The following is a 12,506-nucleotide window of genomic DNA, read 5'->3' as shown; positions in this document are numbered from 1 at the left end:
CTCCTTCTCCCCTTTCCTACCAGAAGACACACCAAGTATTCTCCTGCCTGTCTCTTTGATCACCTTGGCTGTAGTAGTCCAGTCTTCCGGGAGCTCCTCCTGTCCATCGAAAGCCTGTCTCACCTCTTTCCGAAAGGCTGTACAACATTCTTCTTTTCTCAGCTTCCACCACATGGTTCTCTGCTCTACCTTTGTCTTCGTAATCTTCCTCCCCACCACCAGAGGCATCCTACACACCACCATCCTATGCTGTCGAGCTACACTCTCCCCTACCACTACTTTATAGTCAGTAACCTTCAGATTACATTGTCTGCACAAAATATAATCCACCTGCATGCTTCTACCTTCCCTATTGTAGGTCACTATATGTTCCTGCCTCTTCTGGAAATAAGTGTTGACTACAGGCATCTCCATCCTTTTTGCAAAGTCCACCAACATCCGTCCTTCAACGTTCCTTTCCCGGATGGCGTACTTACCCATCACTTCTTCATCGCCCCGGCTTCCTTCACCAACATGTCTGTTACAATCTGCACTAATAACAACTCTGTCCGTGTCTGGGATGCTCAGAACTACTTCATCGAGTTCCTTCCAGAATTTCGTTTTCAACTCTTTGGTCACATCCTACCTGTGGTGCATAGCCACTAATCACATTATACATAAAATGATCATCATCAATTTCAAGTTTCAGCCTCATCACTTGATCTGATACTCTTTTCACTTCCAAGACATTTAAAATCACCCTTACTCGATTTCTTTTCCCATCTACTCCATGGTAAAATAATTCTAACCCTGCCGCTAAACATCTAGCCTTGCTACTTTTCCACCTGCCCTCTTGGATGCACAATATATCAACCTTTCTCCCAAGTCCCTACACTCAATTGTAGCCTCTGTGCATTCCTCTTCTTCTTCTGCCAAAGAATTCACTTTCTTCCTCTTCTTCGTCTTCGACCCACAGTAGCTGAATTTCCACCGACGCCCTGCAGGTGAACAGTGCTGGGGGCGGATATTGTTAACCGGCTCACAACTGATCTAGTATGAGATTCTAGATGAACGCTCATATTTGTTTGGTAAAGTTTTAAACCAGATGCCCTTAATGATGCCAAAACCCTCTACATTTATCTGGGCTTGGGATCGGCCCACAGATTGCGCTGGGTTGTGCCACCAGATGCCTGCATTATGCTTGAGGAGCTTATTGCACTTTTTTCCAACGCAATCAAGCTCCACAGGGAAATCCTTTCTCGTGCAAAAACAACTATTGTACATCGCACTCCTGACATATTCAGTAGTGCTCTTTAACTTCCTAAAGACTAACTGAAGTTTGAATAGCGTTTGTACATGTTTATTGCATTCATTAATACAGTACAAAGAGGTGGACGTTTAAGAGTCTGATGCAGAAAGTGATTGAAGAATGAAAAGCAATGCAGACTGAGACATGTGAGGGATGTGTTTTAGATGTCGAAGCCGTCAATGGTCCCTCCTGGGGCGAGCCGTCAGAAGACACATAATCAATACCTTTTGCAAATTTAATAGCCCGAGTTTCTTTCTGGTTTTTTTTCTTCATTTACTGCACCATGAATGTCATTTTCAATCGCGAAAGTGACTCTCAACATAATTGTTGTTCTGCAAACGAGCGCTTACACTATCATGCTCCTCTTAAACGCTCAAACTTTTTCGTCATCTAATTATTTTTTTTCCCTACTTAAAAGACTCAGACTGACAGGTAAACCACAGGGAGTTATTTTATGCTTTTTTTTCCCATACTTCCTTCTCTCCTTTATGTTAGTTGTTATCAGGGTTTTCAACTCCCCAGAGGAAACAGATAAAAAGAATCACATCTGTGTTTGCTTTCACTCCATGATGCCTGTCAGGAAGTGGAGGTGTGAACAGAAAACAAGAATTCATATAACTGATTCCATTTACTCCACTGCTGTGTACTTGAATGACGTTCAGAATAACGTGATATGAATACCGGTACATTAATTGGACTCATTTTCATCACTCACTAATTGTTTCCTTTAACTTTGCCCTCTCCACTGACATGAATGAGGTGTATAATCTCTTATCCAACATGGTGAAAGACACGGGTTCCGAGGCCTACTTGCTGTCCATCCTGCAACACCTGCTGCTCATCAGGAATGACTACTACATTAGGTAGGTTGGTTTTGCCGTTCACACGCCACTGACACGATACATTGAGCGTTAAAAGTCTTTAAAACACCTTTTAATAACCTCTTAAGCAATATCATTCCATGCCTCACCTCAAATAGACACCGTTGTGACCTTGGCTAAACTACAACACTTCCCCACATACTGGGCTCCCCTCCGATAGATGCCATGTGTCAATAAATTGTCTGAGTTGACAACAAATAACATGAATGACAAACTCACTTTGAAAAAAAAAATACACGAATACTGAAATATATGCTGTGCCTCAATTAATTGCCTTATTCAGCATCCTCTCAAATACAATTTCGATGAATGCCTCTTAATCAATAGACACCTGCTCTTGTTTGAGGACTTCTAATTAGATATTGTACGTTCTCAGAGTGGCATCTTCTCACAAAGATGTTTCCCAGTGAATGGCCGTATTCACCCACCATTTAAAAAAAAAAAAAAAAACGTCTTGTCTCAAATACAGACAAACTTTTTCGGTGACATTTCTTTATGTACTATACCTCGAGTAGTAGCCTCTGCTCTAATGGTTGCCTTGCCTCAATTAATGTCCTACATTTATCATCCAATGTAATTAAAAAAAATGGTCCTGAAAAGGAGATAGCTTTTCTCTACTATCTACTAAGATATTGTATCTCCTCAAATAATGGACTCCTTCTCTAATTGACACCATGCCTCAATTAACTGCCTAGTTTGATGTTCCCGTTAAGAACTCAAGACCTCAAATAGACTCCTTTTTCGCTAAGCTCTCCTCTAAAAGACACAGCGCCTCAATTCATTACCAGTTTGACATCCACTTTAATAAGTTAACACCTAACCTCAAAATGACACTTCCTTTTTTAGTCACCTATTCTAAGAAACCTCTTTAAAAAGTGATCTCCACTCGAATAGATGCCCTGCTTCAATTAGAATCCATTTTTTTGCTCACTCTATTAAATAAATCCTTCACTTCTAACATTGATGCTACATTGACCATTCACATCACTGTGCCTATGACTTACCTTGAATAAAATTCTTACACTTTCTGCAACTGAAAAATATGATTTAGAAAAAATATCCTAATCATGTTTCCATTGAAAACTACTGATTCCAAGTGTAGTGTTTTGTTTTTCTTTTATGCTTTTTTTTCGAGCACTTCTACGACCTACAGAAGCTCCCACTCACTTTTTAGGAAAAAGTAAAAAGTAAAAAAAAAAAAAATCAATTAAAAAATGTGTGCTGTTTATGCTTACATTTGGGAGATAGTAGTATTTTTAATGACCTGTTTTGATCCATGTGGTCTACCAACATTCCCTTGATACATTTTCGTAGAGTAGCTATGTTTGCTGCATGTACTACCACTTGTTGCCAGTGCGAATTCTGTAACAAACTTGTGTGTGTGTGTGTGTGTGTGTGCATGTGGTTACTCTAAAAAATGCTCTGATGGGTATTTTGCAACCTGAAATTCTTAAATGATGCTAAAGTGTTAGTTTTTCAATTTTCGGCTTTGAAGAGAAAATGTGTCAGTCACTGGGCCGCATCGGGTGACACTGATGAATTCCCTGCTGCGTTAGGCCTTTTTTGCAGACAGCAGACTTATAAAAAGAATGTCAGAAAGTGAGAGGATGATGAGAGGAGGGAGATGAATTTATCATAGACAAGTTGCTCTACCCTTGGTGTTATAAATAATGCATCGCTCATCTATAAGGAGGAAGCGAGGAAAAAGGGATTCACTTTAAACAGCTACTGCCACTTCCACCTCAGCTTTCATGGCCTTCTACCTCTCTCCAAGCCAGCAATACATAATTTGCCCGAGTGCGCTTCTGCAAGAAACAAAAAGAAAAAAAATCTCTGAACACAGAAAAATTGTAACCCCTATGATGACTACAAAAATTGGATCTTGGTTTCCCTTGCCCAGACGCGGGTCACCGAGGCCCACCTCTGAAGCCAGGCCTGGAGGTGAAGCTCGAAGGCGAGCACCTGGTGCAGCCCGAAAGCATAACATGGGTCCCCCTTCCCTTGGGCTCACCACCTGTGAGAGGGGCCATAGGGGTAGGGTGCAATGTGAGCTAGGCAGTGGTCAAAGCCGGGGACCTTGGCGATCCGATCCCCAGCCACAGAAACTAGCTCTAGGGACAATGGAATGTCACCTCTCTGGCAGGGAAGGAACCCGAGTCAGTGTGTGAGGTTGAGAAGTTCCGACTAGATATAGTCTGACTCGCCTCTACGCACCGCTTGGGCTCTGGCACCATTCCTCTGGAGAGGGGTTGGACTCTATTACACTCTGGAGTTGCTCACGGGGAGAGACGCCGAGCAGGTGTATACTTATTGCCCCCCGGTTTGGGGGCCTGTACATTGGGGTTTACCCCACTGGATGAGAGGGTAGCCTCCCTCCGTCTGCAGGTAGGGGGACGCGTCCTGATTGTTGTCTGTGTTTATGCACCAAACTGCAGTGTAGAGTACCCATCCTTTTTGGAGTCGTTAGAGGGAGTGCTGGAGAGCGCCCCCTCTGGCGACTCCATCATTCTGTTTGGGGACTTCAATGCCCACGTGGGTAATGACAGTGAGACCTGGAAGGGCATGATTGGAAAGAACGGCCCCCCCGATCAGAACTCGAGTGGTGTTCTGTTACTGGACTTCTGTGCTCATCACGGATTGCCCATACCAAACACAATGTTCAGGCAAAAGTGTGTTCACATGTCCACTTGGCACCAGGACACCCTAGATCGCAGTTCGATGATCGACTTTGTGGTCGTATCAGAGCTGTCACTGATCACCACCTGGTGGTGAGTTGGCTCCGATAGTGGGGCAAGATGCCAGTCCGACGTGGCAGGCCCAAACGTATTGTGAGGGTCTGCTGGGAACGTCTGGCAGATTCCCTGTCAGAAGGCATTTCAACACGCACCTTCGAAAGAACTTTGCTCACGTCCCGGAGAAGGGGGTGGACATTGATTCTGTGTGGACCAAGCAATGCACAGTCAACACTGTGTATAGTGGGGACGTGATGTTGCTGACCTCAACTCGGGATGTTGTGAGTCGGTGGGAGGAATACTTCGAAGACCTCCTAAATTCCACCAACACGCCTTCCCACGAGGAAGCTTAGTTTGGGTGCTCTGAGGCGGGCTCTTCTATCTCTGGGGTTGAGGTCACCGAGGTGGTTAAAAAGCTCCTTGGTGGCAGGGCCCCGGCGGTGGATGAGATCTGCTAGGAGTTCCTATGGATGGATGGATGGATGAATGGATGGATGGACAGATAAATTGATGAGAAATTTCAAGTATTTGTAGAAAACGTATGTATCAACCCTTTAACCCTTTACTCAAGAGTAGAGTAATATTCATCTGTTATAGGTAAGGCATTTACTTTGGTCTTCATTTGTATTCTCCCATGATATTATAAAGACATTATTATAATTTGTCCATTCCATTCCAATTATAATTATTACATACAGTGAAGAAAATACGTATTTCAACATCCTGCTATATTGCATGTTCTCCAACTTAGAAATCATGGAGGGGTTCGAAATTGTCCACTGTGAGAGAGATAATCTAAAAAGAAAAATCCAGAAATCACAATGTTTGATTTTTTTTTAGCGATTTATTTGTGTGATACAGCTGCAAATAAGTATTTGAACACCTGTCTATCAGCTAGAATTTTCACCGTCAAAGACCTGTTAGTCTGCCTTTAAAAGTTCACCTCCACTCCATGTATTATCCTGAATCAGCTGCAACCGTGTTAGGTCGTTAGCTGCATAAAGACAACCTGTCCTCCCCATGAAATCAGTAAGTCTCAAACTTGTAGCATGGCCAAGACCAAAGAGCTGTCCAAAGACACCAGAAACAAAATTGTATAACTCCACACGGCTGGAAAGGGCTACGGAGAAATTGCCAAGCAGCTTGGTGAAAAAGGTCCACTGTTGGAGCAATCATTAGAAAATGGAAGAAGCTAAACATGAGGGTCAATCTCAATCGGAGTGGAGCCCCAAGCAAGATATCACCAGAAAGGTGAGGAATCAAACTAGGACTACACGACTGGACTTGGTCAATGACCTGAAAAGTGCTGGGACCACCGTTTCCAAGGTGATAGGTTTCCAAGGTTGGTCATACACTAAGACGTCATGGTTTGAAATCATGCATGGCACGGAAGGTTTCCCTGCTTAAACCAGTAGAAGTCAAGGTCAATCTTAATTTTGCCAATGGCCATTTGGATGATACAGAAGAGTCATGGGAGAAAGTTTTGTGGTCAGATGAGACCAAAATTGAACACTTTGGTCATAATTCCACTAACCGTGTTTGGAGGAAGACGAATGATGAGTTCCATCCCAAGAACACCATCCCTACAGTGAATTATGGGGGTGGTAGCATCATGCTTTGGGGGTGTTTTTCTGCACATGGGACATGACAACTGAACTGCATTAAGGAGAGGATGGCCACGGCATTGTATTGTGAGATTTTAGGGAACAACGTCTTTCCCTCAATCAGAGCATTGAAGATGGGTCGTGGCTGGGTCTTTCAACATGACAATGACTAAAACCACACAGGAAGGAAAACCAAGAAGTGGCTCCGTAAGAAGCATATCAAGGTTCTGGCATGGCCTCGCCAGTCTCCAGACTTAAACCCAATCGAAAATCTTTGGAGGGAGCTGAAACTCTGTGTTTCTCAGCGACAACCCAGAAACCTATCTGATCTAGAGAAGATATGTGTGGAGGAGTGGGCCAAAATCCATCCTGCATTATGTGCAAACCTGGTGAACAACTATAGGAAACGTTTTGACCTCTGTAATTGCAAACAAAGGCTACTGTACCAAATGTTAACATTAGTTTTCTCAGGTGTTCAAATACTTATTTTCAGCTGTATCACACAAATGATTCGTTAAAAAATCATACATTGTGATTTCTGGATTTTTCTTTTTAGATTATTTCTCTCACAGTGGACATGCACCTATGATGAAAATTTCAGACCTCTCCATGATTTCTGAGTGGGAGAACTTGCAATAGAGCAGGGTGTTCAAATACTTATTTTCTTCACTGTATGATGAAAAATTCAGACCCACACATGATTTCTAAGTGGGTGAACTTGCAATATAGCAGGGTGTTCAAATACTTATTTTCTTCACTGTACATATATATAGAAATGTGTTTTTGTATTGCTTTCCACAACACACCGTTGTATCGTAAAGACCTCGTGGTGACCATGGTGATTTTCTCTTCTGATAGGAAAACCGAAATGTGTCCATTCGAAATCTGACACCTACACATAAAAGGGTTTTTATTTGGCGATTACAGATGATGCTCTTTGAGGGAATAAAATAGTTTCAAAGTTGCAGTTTGGATCTTACAGTGGTACTCTACGTACTGTATTTGGGAACTGTCTAAATTGGGCCTAAAGCGTTCAAGTACAGTGTCAACTGTCATCACTGTGAGTTGATGCTCTTCCCTCGGTGGCACGGTTTATTTTTGATAATTAATCTCACAGTGAAAGCCTAATGAATGAGAGCACATCAAACCCCGCCTTGTAAATATAGAACAGATGCGCCTTTTGGAGCCCGCCGATCTGGGGATTACAACGACTATTTGGAGCAGCAAACCTGAATCAAGTGGCTGGGATGGCACTCGGCAGTGATTGGAAGAACCCGTGGTGCCAGAGTTAAAAAAAATGAAAAAAAGATGTGGGGAATGATGCAGCGGGACATATGCTAGCTTTTTTGGAGCCCAGCCTTGCCCACCGTGAAGGGGCCTGACAGTTCTGGGTCACTCTCTCCATCACGGCGGCTGCCTGGCGGAGGACGGAGGGAAAATAGGGCAGCTTATTGAGATAATAACGCAGGATACACGGGTGACAGTTGTAAGCCGAGCAGTACTGCGCTTAAGCCAAGTAAGGCGACACTTGCGAGCTTCATCCAATCACGAGTGGGCGAAGCTGCCAGCTGAAGGTTGGATGTATGGCATCCTATGCTCTTTTTTTTATTTCAAATAAGAACAACTCAATGTTTTCTGTTTTGATTTGGCTCTTACTTGTGCTCTCACATTTTTCTATTTACAAAAGTGATTTGTCCTCCCACAAGGTGCCAGCTCATTTTTGAAGGGATTCCAGTTTGTTTTGATGATTTACCAAAAATGCTTTCAGTATTTAAACCTGTACTATTTATCAGCATATTTATTTTATATTTGCATCTCAATGTTAAATAAAAAATATGAAATTGCATTACATACATTATTAAGGTAACAAATAATTATCTAAATAAAACATTCAAATAGTAAAAATGAGAAATAAATAAAAGTAATCTCTCCATTCATTTTCTAAGCGGCTTATCAAAATTAAAATAATTACTAATATCCACACATGCTAATCACTCGCGTTTTGGTGAAATTTGCCATCTTCAGCTGAAATAGGCCATTTCCGTAAATCATATAGATCCGCTGAATGCCATCGCTGCAGCGTTTGCTGATGTCATTGGCTATTTCGTACTGTTTGATCGCTGTCAGCCGGATCCATTCCATCCACACAAATATGTTTTTTCTGAATATTATTCCGCGGCAATATGTGAATGCACCGGATTGATGTTCCATCAGTGTCCTCGGGACGTGCTTTGGATAATTCACAGAAGTTGACAAGCCCAGAATAAACACACACGCTGCTTTTGCTGTTCAGAAGTAGTGGTACTTTGGCTCTGTTACAATGATCTAAATTTCACTCACTACTTTTATTTATCAATTGCTTATCAATTATTTTGTATGCAAGAATACAACTTTGACTTCCGCATTGGGCACTATTTGGTACAAGTACTCGTGACGTTTTTGTCTTATTCGCCAATCAAACGAAACAAAAAAGCCACACGACCTCACACAAGATCTTCCATTTAGCTTCCCAGGCATTTGTAATATGGAGTCAAAGGTGCACGACTTGTTTACATTTAGACAAACAAAAACAACATCTTTCATGTATTGTAGTATTTGTCTTGCCAAACGTATATTTCAGCCCACTTGTAACTTGAGAAAACACATTCCCGTTGGTAGGTTGGCCCGTGCACACACACACACATTAATACAATAATTTGGACATTCACATTTTCTGTTTTTTTTTTTATTATTTTATTGATTTTTATGCTCTGGTGCAAAAAAACTCTAAAGTTACTCACTATGTACTCAGTACTTGAGTACTTTTTACTCTTACTCAAGTAATTTTTTGGAGGACTACTTTTTACTGGAATTATATTTTTGTCAAGTAACAGTATTCATATGTTCAAATTCAGAAATATATGTTTATTCATATATGTAGAAGTATGGATTGGTAGAGTTGATCCTAACTTACATACATTATAAACTTCATCACTTCAACATATTCTATGTTTCATTTATTTAAATATCAAGCCGAAATATACTATATCACATGTTATATCCATATTCAATATCCAGTGTCGTTTTCTTAATTCAGAGGAATACAAACTTTTCACTTTAGGGATTTTAAAATGAACCTGGGGTCAAAGTCAAGCTTAGAAAATCATTATTTCTCAGTTAGAAACTCATTTTAAATGGCAATCTATTTGCTAAATGTCACAAGCAATTATAGTTGATAGTCTCACCGCCAAAAAGGTCAGCTTTGCTGGTCCGGTTGGACTCTTTCACAAAATACACACAAACACACAGCTGGATAACAGTGCTCACGCTTAACTTGCTGACATGTTTTCCCAGTCATTGTGCTTTCAATTACACACATTACAATTAGATTTACATAGCTCCTTTTTATGCATGCTCTAATTGGCAAAGATGATTGGAAATTACACAAGACGACTGGCTGTCACCTTGAAATGGACACGAGAGCACACCCTCAGCCTCGGCGCGCCCATTATCTGCTCATTTCACGATAGGAGTGAAGCAAGTGATCAAATTTAACAAGGAGTGTGGCTTTTTCCTCCCTTTTTTTCCCCCGATTTAGCATTTTGTGACCTGTAGTGCAGATGAGGGACTAATTTATGCTTAATTAGTCGTGTCAGGTTTTTGTCGATCATATCCCCTGTAATTGTTCTTCTGGTTTATGCGTTGTGACCCTCCAGACCTCAGTACTACAAGGTGATTGAAGAATGCATCTCCCAGGTGGTCCTGCATCGAAGCGGGATGGACCCCGATTTTGGCTACAGTCGCCGATTAGACGTGGACTTCACCCATCTAATCGGTAACTTTTACTTCACATATGAGAGGGTGACACCTGTGAATTTTTCATTAATAAATCTGCGAAAAAAGTCAAGATGCCATGCCAGATAAATGAAGTCATCCATTTTGGTACAATTTTCAAGTCATTTGCAAAGCCAATGTTTTGTCCAGTTGCCACTAAATATGACTTACAGTGGAAAGATGAACTACACAGGAAAGGTGCAAGTCACAAATAAGTCTCAATCCATGACCTTCAAAATGCAAACATGTCCCAAGGTACTGTGGAAAAAGAAAAAAAAAATCAAGCAAGTCAAGTTGAGGTGCCACAAAATTTCAAGCAAGTTGAGTCAAGTCATACAATCCTGATCAATCCTAACATATATTAGTGTGCTAAATTGCTTTTCACACATTCACACAAACAAAAAACTACATTTATCCCTCTAAAAATTAAGTGAACACACAAACAGTACATTTATAGAAGCCCCATAACTCAGTGGTTAGAGCATTGGTTCAGTAAAGTAGGGGTTGAGAGTTTGTATCTCACTGGGCGCCTCTACTTCCCCGTAGGGGTTGCGTCAGGAAGGGCATCCGGCGTACAAACTGTGCCAGACAAATATGAGCGTTCATCTGAGATGTCACGCTGTGGCGACCCCTTACAGGACAAGCCGAAAGAAACTTACTTACTTGCTTACTTACATACTTACAAACAGTACATTTACACGTGTAAAAATGAATGAGTGATTGAATGAATCCCGTGTGTAGTATGACTGGTCAAGCGATAGCGTTCAAGTCATAGTCTTGTCAAGTCAGTCTCTTGAGTGCTAAGTCTCACTAAAGTGGAATCTTTCACGCATTGTAGCCAAGCAAGTTGCAAGTCATAAAATCACCAACTTTAGTCGACTGGAGTCCAAGTCGTATGACTGGAGTCCCCCACCTTTACGACACTGCCCATTCATTCATCCATTTCCTGAGCTGCTTATCCTCATGAGGGTCGCAGGAGTGCAGGATCCTTTTCCAGCTATCATTGGGAACATTTACATTCACTGGTGACAAGTTCAGGGTGTAGTCTGCCTTTTGTTCAAAATTAGCTGGGATAGGTTCTGGCACTCCTGCAACCCTTGTGAGGATAAGTGGCCTGGAAACTGGATGGATGGATGTTTTTATTGTTTCTACAGTGTTATTCTGAAAAGCATTGCACTTTATCTGATGAAACAAACATTCGCCAAATATACATGTGCAATTAAGCACATGTACATTTAGTGTTTCCCATCCTTTATTAAGCCTAAGCAGCCATTTAACATAAGATAAATCTAACTGGGGAAAAGAGTTCCTCCCTTGGCCAGGCTCCTGTGTCTCTTCAGAATGTCCTGGGTCATCCCCCGTGTCTACTCCCAGTGGAACGTGTCCGGAACACCTCAACAGGGAGGTGTCCAGGATGCATCAAAATCAGATGTCTGAGCCACCTCATCTGGCTCCTGTCAATTTGGAGGATCAGTGGCTCTAGTTTGAGCTGCTCCTGGATGACCGAGCTTCTCATCCATTCTCTAAGGCAGGGACACCCTGCAGTGTAAACTGATTTTGGCTGCTTTTATCCACGATCTTGTTCTTTCGGTCACGACCCACAGCTCGTGCCCATAGGTGAGGGTAGCAATGTTGATCAACCAGTAAAGTAAGAGCTTCACCTTTTGTCTCAGCTCCTTCTTCACCACGACAAACCGATAGTCGGTATCGCTGAAGGCGCTGCACTAATCTGCCTTTTGATCTCTTGCTCAATTCCCTCTCTTGTGAACAAGACTCTGAGAGGGGACTCCATCCTTTTCTGACTGAGGACCACGGTTTAGATTTGGATGTGCTGATTTTCATCTCAGCCGCGTTACACTCGGTTGAATATCTCGGCTTGATGAAGCACGTCATCATACGCGATCGGGTGCTAGTTAATATTATTTACATGAGGACATTCACAGTGGTAGTCACAAATGCAGGAGAGTATCTATTTCTCTATTTATCTGTCATACCATCATTTTAATCCCACAAACTACTTAAACCAAGTTTGAATTTTGATTTGCTTTAATATTTATTATAGAAGCAAACAGACAATAAAAAATAACTTCCATGGCAAAAAAAAGGTAATATTGAACCTAAAGAAGGGTGTAATGTATTATTAATGTGTGTGTGTGTGTGTGTGTGTGTGTGTGTGTGTGCTGTCTTG

At 41.7% G+C, this 12,506-nt stretch overlaps 1 protein-coding gene across 9 annotated transcripts in view; it reads left to right on the top strand.

Moving 5' to 3' along the window:
- The window catches only part of diaph2 (diaphanous-related formin 2), a 468,029-nt gene that overhangs the window by 169,030 nt on the left and 286,493 nt on the right, over positions 1-12,506 (top strand). For all 9 annotated transcript variants that reach the window (XM_061834220.1, XM_061834223.1, XM_061834222.1 and 6 more), the window contains 2 exons: positions 2,035-2,151; positions 10,201-10,319. In XM_061834220.1, the coding sequence (XP_061690204.1) occupies positions 2,035-2,151; positions 10,201-10,319 (236 nt within the window). The remainder of the gene's footprint in view (positions 1-2,034; positions 2,152-10,200; positions 10,320-12,506) is intronic.

The sequence above is a fragment of the Syngnathoides biaculeatus genome, chromosome 11, assembly GCF_019802595.1.
Source record: "Syngnathoides biaculeatus isolate LvHL_M chromosome 11, ASM1980259v1, whole genome shotgun sequence".
In the NCBI taxonomy this organism is placed as follows: domain Eukaryota; kingdom Metazoa; phylum Chordata; class Actinopteri; order Syngnathiformes; family Syngnathidae; genus Syngnathoides; species Syngnathoides biaculeatus.
This window is presented reverse-complemented; position numbering and strand designations above follow the sequence as displayed.